General features: G+C 42.0%; 1 protein-coding gene across 2 annotated transcripts in view; it reads right to left on the reverse strand.

Moving 5' to 3' along the window:
* LOC131145045 (uncharacterized protein At4g15545-like) overlaps window positions 1-8,246 on the reverse strand; it is a 35,357-nt gene extending 27,111 nt beyond the window's left edge. Inside the window, exons 1-2 of one of the 2 annotated variants that reach the window (XM_058094085.1) lie at window positions 7,472-8,246; window positions 7,061-7,129 (exon numbers count right to left, since the gene is read on the reverse strand). In XM_058094085.1, coding sequence (XP_057950068.1) covers window positions 7,061-7,129; window positions 7,472-7,768 — 366 coding nt within the window. In that variant the 5' untranslated portion in view covers window positions 7,769-8,246. The remainder of the gene's footprint in view (window positions 1-7,060; window positions 7,130-7,471) is intronic. The other variant, XM_058094086.1, reaches the window with a different exon arrangement.

The raw sequence follows: 8,246 nt of genomic DNA on the forward strand, positions 1-8,246 counted from the left end.
TCCTGAAAATGTTGAGTATAATGCAAGGAGAAAACTGAGAGATCTCAAGCATACGGGGTCAATCAGCGAATATGTGAAACAATTTTCTGCTTTAATGTTGGATATTCGGGATATGTCGGAGAAGGACAAGTTGTTCTATTTTCTTGAGGGGATGAAACCGTGGGCAAGGACTGAACTTCACAGACAAAGAGTTCAAGACTTGCCTACCGCACAAGCTGCTGCAGAACGCTTGACTGACTATGCTGGGGAGAAAACCACTTCGTCCAAAGGATCTGGCGGAGAGGGAAACAATGGAAAGTGTTTCAAGAGAGGCAAACCCAAGAATGGGGGAGCTGACTATAAAGCATCAACCTCAAAGGAAGCTTCGTCGTCTCAAGGGTTCAACACACCCAAGGGAAAGGGTAAACTTGAGTGTTTCCTGTGTCGAGGTCCTCATAGAGTTTTTGAGTGCCCTCATAAGGCATCACTTAATGCTTTACAGGCTTCCATTGCCGAACAAGCAGTGGAAGACGATGGGGAAGAAGATGAGACCCCGAGGATGGGTGCAATGTGGCAAGTGAGCGCATTGGAAAAGCAGGCGAGAGTTCCAAAGGTTACACGAGCCAGGGGGCTAATGTTTATGGACTTGAGAATCAATGGGAAGAGCACCCGCGCTATGGTGGATACCGGGGCTACCCATAACTTTGTTTCGCAACCAGAAGCTTGGAGACTCAACTTATCCTTAGAGAAGGATACAGGACGCATGAAAGCAGTTAATTCTGTAGCCCAGCCTACTCTGGGAGTAGCCAAGCGAGTTACTGTGAAGCTTGGGCAGTGGGAAGGTCATGTGAATTTCACAGCAGTGCCATTGGATGACTTTCCAGTCATCTTGGGAATGGAGTTCCTAAGGGGAACGAAGGCAGTGCTGATGCCTTCGGCTGGTTCCCTATGTCTGATGGGAGATCACCCGTGCATGGTACAAGCTGTTGCAACGAAAGGAGATGATGGGAAGTTCCTTTCAGCCATGCAACTCAAGAAAGGTCTGAGGAAGGGAGAGCAGACATATCTAGCCACGGTGGTGGTAGATAAAGAAGTAGTCAAAGAGCTGGTGCCTACAACTATCCAAGCGGTGTTGGATGAGTACAAGGAGGTGATGCCGGATAAGTTACCTCACGAATTACCTCCACTACGGGGTGTGGAGCATGAGATCGAGTTGTTTCCAAGGGTGAAACCACCTGCAAAAGGGCCATATCGGATGGCGCCTCCAGAGTTGGCAGAATTGAGGAAGCAACTTGATGAATTATTGGAAGCGGGATATGTTCGCCCTTCCAAAGCACCATTTGGAGCACCGGAGCTGTTTCAGAAGAAACATGATGGGAGCCTGCGGATGTGTGTAGACTACCGCGCGCTCAACAAGGTGACAGTGCGCAACTTGTATCCTATTCCGTTGATTGCTGATTTATTGGATCAGTTGAGTCACGCCAAGTACTTCACTAAACTTGACTTGAGGTCAGGTTACTATCAGGTGAGAATTGCTGATGGGGATGAGCCGAAGACTACTTGTGTGACACGGTATGGGGCATATGAATTCTTGGTGATGCCGTTCGGGTTAACGAATGCACCTGCAACATTCTGCACCTTGATGAACCAGGTTTTCCGTGAATACCTTGACAAGTTTGTCGTGGTGTACCTGGATGATGTCGTTGTCTACAGTTCCACTCTGGAGGAACATAAAGAGCATCTGCGGAAGGTGTTCGATAGGCTGAAGGGAAACAGTCTATATGTGAAGAAGGAGAAGTGCTCTTTCGCTCAGAAAAGCATAAAATTCCTTGGTTATGTGATTGACCAAGGTCATATCAGAATGGATATGGAAAAGGTAAGGGCAATTCAAGAATGGAAGATCCCAACAACAGTGAAAGAGTTGCGTTCCTTTCTTGGCCTTGCCAACTACTACAGGAAGTTCGTAGAGGGATATTCACGGAGAACGGCCCCTATGACAGAACTACTAAAGAAGGGTCATGGGTGGAACTGGACAGAGGAGTGCCAGGGAGCCTTTGATGACTTAAAGGATGCCATGATGAGAGATCCGGTTCTGGCTCTTCCGGATGTCATGAAACCCTTCGAAGTACAAACAGATGCATCAGACTTCGCCCTTGGAGGAGTCTTGGTACAAGAGGGACACCCTGTTGCGTACGAAAGCCGTAAGCTTAGTGAAGCGGAGCGGAAGTACACAGCTCAAGAGAAGGAGATGTTAGCGGTGATACATTGTCTCCGTGTGTGGAGGCATTACTTACTTGGGGCAAGGTTTGTGGTGAAAACAGATAATTCAGGTGTTAGCCATTTCTTCACACAGCCAAAGTTGACACCCAAGCAAGGCTGATGGCAAGAATTCTTGGCAGAGTTTGATTTCTCATTTGAGCACAAGGCGGGGCGATTGAACCAAGTCGCGGATGCACTGAGTAGAAAGGCCGAACTGGCGGCCTTACAAATGGTAACACATCTGACTTCAAGTACTGTTACCACAACGATGCGGGAGCGCATCAAAGAGAACTTAGCCAAAGATCCAGTTGCGCAAAACTTAATGAAACTTACCGGAGAAGGGAAGGCACGACAGTTTTGGATGGAAGACGGATTGCTGATAACCCATGGTAACCGGCTTTTTGTGCCACGAGCAGGTGATCTGAGGAAGACATTGCTGAAGGAATGTCATGATACGATGTGGGCCGGACATCCAGGATGGCGGCGCACTTTGGCCTTACTAAAGCGGGGGTACTATTGGCCGCACATGCTTGATGATGTGGTTGATTATACCCGAACTTGTCTCACTTGCCAACAAGACAAGGTTGAGCGGAGTAAAACGGCTGGGCTATTGGAGCCCTTACCAGTACCGTCCAAACCGTGGGAAAGTGTCTCATTGGACTTCATCACCAACCTGCCCAGAGTGGGAGACGCAAGGTCTATACTTGTTATTATAGACAGGTTTTCGAAGTATGGTACATTCATAGCCGCACCGAAGTACTGTTCGGCAGATGAGACAACACAGTTATTTTTTAAGAACATTGTGAAATATTGGGGTGTTCCCCACGACATTGTTAGTGACCGAGACTCAAGATTCACTGGCAACTTCTGGACAGAACTTTTCAAAATCCTCGATTCACAACTAGAAATCTCTTTGAGTTATCACCCACAGACAGATGGACAAACGGAGAGATTCAATGGGCTACTTGAAGAGTACTTGCGCCACTTTGTCAACGCCAACCAGAAAAATTGGGTGCAGCTACTCGATGTGGCTCAGTTCTGTTTCAATGCCCAAAAGTGTTCCACAACCAACAAGAGTCCTTTTGAGCTTGTTACAGGCCAGCAGCCGCTGTTACCTCACACAGTGGATGAGCCGTACAGAGGAAAGAGTCCCAGGGCGTACGTCTTTACCAAAGAATGGAAACGAAATGCTGAGATTGCCCGAACCTACCTCGAGAAAGCTACTAAGCAGATGAAGAAGTGGGCAGATCAGGGGAGAAGACCGCAGCACTTCAACGTAGGTGACTTGGTGCTTGTTAAGCTTAATCCTGAACAAGTCAGGTCACTACGAGGACGAGATAGGAGACTACTTCGCAAATATGAAGGACCAGTCCCCATCTTGGCCAAAGTCGGGAAGGTCTCCTACAAAATCGACCCTCTGACTTGGATGAAAGTGCATCCTATGTTTCACGTCAGCTGCCTCAAGCCGTACAACGCCGACACCGACGATCTAAGCAGAAATCAGTCAGCCAGAGCAGAAGTGAGTACAGTGCAACCTGACAGACATGAAGTTGAAGAAATCCTTGCAGACAGAGAGTTCAAATTCTCAAGGAAGAAGCGGCAGGAATTCTTAGTAAAGTGGAAAGGCCTTGGTGATGAAGAAATTAGCTGGGTTTCGGTGGAAGACATGCAACCGTTCGTAGACAAAGTTGAAGTGTACCTAGCGTCAAAGTCTACGGGGACGTCGACCGCATAAGTGGGGAGAATGTCACGAGCTAAGCTTGTTCAGGGCATTATGCTTGCCTGTGACCGCTTGCCTCGTGTGTTTGGGATGGGTTTCCATCATGTAAATACTAGTATAGGGTTATTTTCCAGTATTTATTTCATTGTAAGCCAAATAAGGCAATATGACTCCTCGGTCACTTTGATGTTTCCTAGTGCCAGAGTGAGAATGGCCCAGAAAGCTCTTTAGGGGAGGGTGAGTGTTCATCAATCATTGTAAAACTCACTAGCAATTGTCAACGTGCTTAGCCTACTTGGCTCCCTCGCTAAGTACAACATGTCAACGGAGGATTTGTTAATGAATTACGTTTGCTTCAATATTTACTACTTGGTTGCCACGGCTTTCATGAATTGATTATTATTTCCGCTGCTATTTGATTGAATGTTAATGAAAGTGCTTCGTGGATGAATGTTGGTAAACGATAGGCTGGCTAGTTAAGCAAGAGTGCTTTAGCTAGCGCCGCACGGCCCTTCACAACGGTGTGAAAAAGGCGGACCGTGACACTAAGGTAGATCAGTGGTATAATGTTAAACGATAAATTAAGGAATGAAAATATTTGCAGCAAGTTAGGAGTGATTCCTATAGAAGATAACAAAAGGGAGGAGTAGTTTAAATGGTTTGGGCATGTGCAACGTAGAGTAAAAAGTGCACCACTGAGGAAAAGTGAGGTAGTTATTGTTGGGGGTAGTAGAAGGGGTAGGAGTAGACTTAAAATAACTTGTGATGAAATAATAAGCATTTAATAGCTTGAATTTATGGGAGGAAATTATCCATGATCGTGTAAATTGGCGAAAAAGGATGCATGTAGCTGACCCCACCTAATGGGACTTAAGGCTTCGTATGTATTGTTTGTTGTATTATCTACTTTGTTTAAGATTTTTTTTCATTAAAATAACAAAACATAGTAAAAAATAAGTGAAATTGTAAAAACAAAAAAAACAAAAACAAAAACAAAAACTTAAAATAAGCAAATAATAATTTAAAAAAACCAAAAAGATTTCTAAAATAGATTGATTTTCTTGCATTTTTCATACTTATTATTTACTTAATTAATCTACTTGTCTTATTTTTAAGGAAAAAAGAAACAATTAAATTAAAATTTTTGAAATTTTGAAAAAAGAAAAATGCTTCCTTTTATCCATAAGAGTGTTGTCTTTTAAAAAGTTTGGATCTTTCCATTATTTATTTTAATTATCATCTTGGGAAAGTTCCAGTCTTCCAGATCTTATAAAAAGAAAAGTTTCTTTTTGCACATAAAATAATGGCTTTTTTGGAGATTTCATTTGTTTTGAAGCTAGGGTTTAGGCTTTCTACGTAGTATATTGAAATTTCTATAATATGATAAAAATGAAATTTGAATGAAAATATTTGATAGCCCAAAGGGGGTGCTAGTACCTTCCCCACACTTAATCGTACTCCCTACCTTAACCTCATTCTCAAACCAAACCTTACTAATTTCACGACCTAGGTTTGACCTCAATTTTCATAAATTGATAGTTTATTAGGCGTCTTAACCATACCTAGGTTAAATAATAGGTTAGCGGTGACTCCATACAACTTAAAATGGATTGGTAACCCAATTATTCACTACACACTCACTAGCCGCCCGTCAGGCCCGCAACTGTTGACAATTGAATTACCTTAAATCTATAATCAATCTATCCTTAGTGAAAGCACTTTGTATTGTTGTAAGCATATTACCCAAAAGTTCCCTAACCCCTTTAGATAACACCATAGTCAAAATTTTACAAACGCTAGTATCCAAATTAATTGGTCTAAACTCTAAAGTCTCTCACCATACACGAACAATTTTTTTTAGGGATAAAGGCAATAAAAATAGAATTCACACTCCTCCCAACCACCTCATCATTAAATTTGATTTTGCACATCTAATCGGTCAATACTCATGCTCCTAACTAAATTCAACATGAATTTGTTCAAAAACTATATATTTTTCTTATTAAATTCCAATTGCCAGAGCCTAGAAGGTCATCAAAATGGCCAAACTTTAATCTAGCCTTAAACTAATTGGCATGATCCAGTCTTCCTTTGTCACAATGCATGCTCAAGGAGCTACAAGGCCTCTTAGATGGATCATCATCTTCCTAAATCTTGTTTTGCAATAAGCCCATTGTTAGATTTTCATTGCAACTTTTCCCTACCTTGTTAAAAAAATTTATATTTTATCTTTTTTTAAAAATCTCTCTCCCTACCTCTTGACCACAATTGCTAGTTCCTTCAAATTTTCTCTAAAATGTTAGTTCTCTTAATTGAACTAATGACAATTGCCATCTAAAAAATATAGCCTTCACTAACTAGGCAACTGATCTCGTAGTTGAGCATAAATACTGAGCATTTTCCATTGTGCACCCCAACCTTTGAATGGAATTGTATTGAAAACCAGAATGGAATTGGGAAAAAATTAAATACAAGGAAAAGCAAGGTCTTATGTTACAATAGAGTTCCTAAATTTTCTACAATTGTGGCTTAATTTCAAGCCATTTGAACCATATAAATTTCCAAAAAATTTTCCAAATGTTAGTAGGATAAAGTTTCTATAAGAAAATGTTATAAGATGAAGCAAGATTCTCAAAAAAAGTTCTCTTTTGGTTCAACCACATCCAAATTTTATGAGATATTTCAAAACTAAGCATATAAGAGTTATACTGAATTTGAGCCCGGTTAACAACAAAACCAACGAACATAACGGAACCTAAAACTTTAAGAAAATGAGGATAATGAATTCACAAATATGTAGGTTTATGAAAAACTACCATCAGCCAAGGAAAACTGAGAAAATCATGAATTCAATACAAACTTCTTTCTTGAAATACTATGAATAGAATAACAGACAAAGGGAATTTTTTATGACTTTGCCATCAATAGAGAACTATAAACATCACTTCAGTAAAAGTATTCCTAAACTATCATTCAAATAATTATCATTATCGGACACAGAACCACAACAATAAAAATCTCTAGCTGCCAAGAAACATACAACGAAAAAAAGGCACATTGCATTTCTTCAAAAAGGAAACCACGGGATGAATGATAGCTGACCTTCATCAAATCACGGGTGAGTTTCTTTACCGATGCTGCCAATGATTCCCGCTCTTTTGAAAGTTTCATCTTCAATCCACAACAAAATAACAACAAAACAACCATACGTTCAAATTTGTCTGCCCGCTTCCAATGATACAACTTGCAAAAAAATAAATGTGTTTGGAGCAAAATTTTCATTGCTTGAGCCTAAGGAACCAAAATTTTCCGCTGAAGTTAACCAAGTAAAACTATTAAATTTAATTCAATCGGACCTTTTGCTTTTGGTAAAGAAAAGGGGGGGCGAGTGGGGGGGGGGGGGGAAGGAGGGGGAGAAACAAAAGCAAGCAGAACACTGAATTAAAGAAGTCAAGGCATTCCAGTTCACCGTGGACCAAAGTACAGAGCAAGAGATTGTCATACATCCCTTACATTTTCGTCAAGAACAGTTTTTAATCGATTTTCACTCTCCTGATATGCCCGCTCGAGTTGTGAGACCTTCTCTTCGAGCTCATATATCATCCCATCCTTCTGACCCATCTTCTGCCGCATTCTTCCCATCTCTGACTCAAGGTTCGACACGCGCGACGCAATAGCCATTGACGTGATCTTCCTTGCGAGGTCGAGCTGGTCGTACGGATCCGTCGGGATCACCGATAAGATCTCATCGGGTAGGTGGAAGTCTGGCCCGACACTTCCGCTGCTGTAATTGTTGCTGCTCTGCGACATCTTCGGACCCTAACCTCTCCCAGCCCCTCTATCTCTCTCTCTCTCTCCAAACAAAGTCTGAGCTGTGAAACCCTAGAATTCCCAAATCACCTCCCCTCCTCTCTCTCTCTCTCTCTCTCTCTCTCTCTCTTTCTGTATCGCTCTATCTCCGCAACTAGGTGGAGCTTCAGAAGATTCCACAAATGAGCAGTTAGCTGCAGATGATGGAGATATGAGACACCCACTCTCCCTCTTCTCTCCCTTTGTTCGGAGGGAAGTGCGTGGGCTAGTTTTGATGGGCAGAGGGATTGAGTTTGAAATATTTGGGGTTTCCCTCCAATTGAGGCTATGAGAAAGGGATTGGGCTTATAAGCTCCAAAGTTTGATGCGGCATCAAATCCATCCTAGAATCGTATTCCTCCTTTTCTGATTTACAGACAGTTCTAATTGGAATACAATTTCTATAAATAAGAAAATTACAATTGCAATCCTGATGGAT

Source organism: Malania oleifera, chromosome 12 (assembly GCF_029873635.1).
Source record: "Malania oleifera isolate guangnan ecotype guangnan chromosome 12, ASM2987363v1, whole genome shotgun sequence".
Taxonomy (NCBI): domain Eukaryota; kingdom Viridiplantae; phylum Streptophyta; class Magnoliopsida; order Santalales; family Ximeniaceae; genus Malania; species Malania oleifera.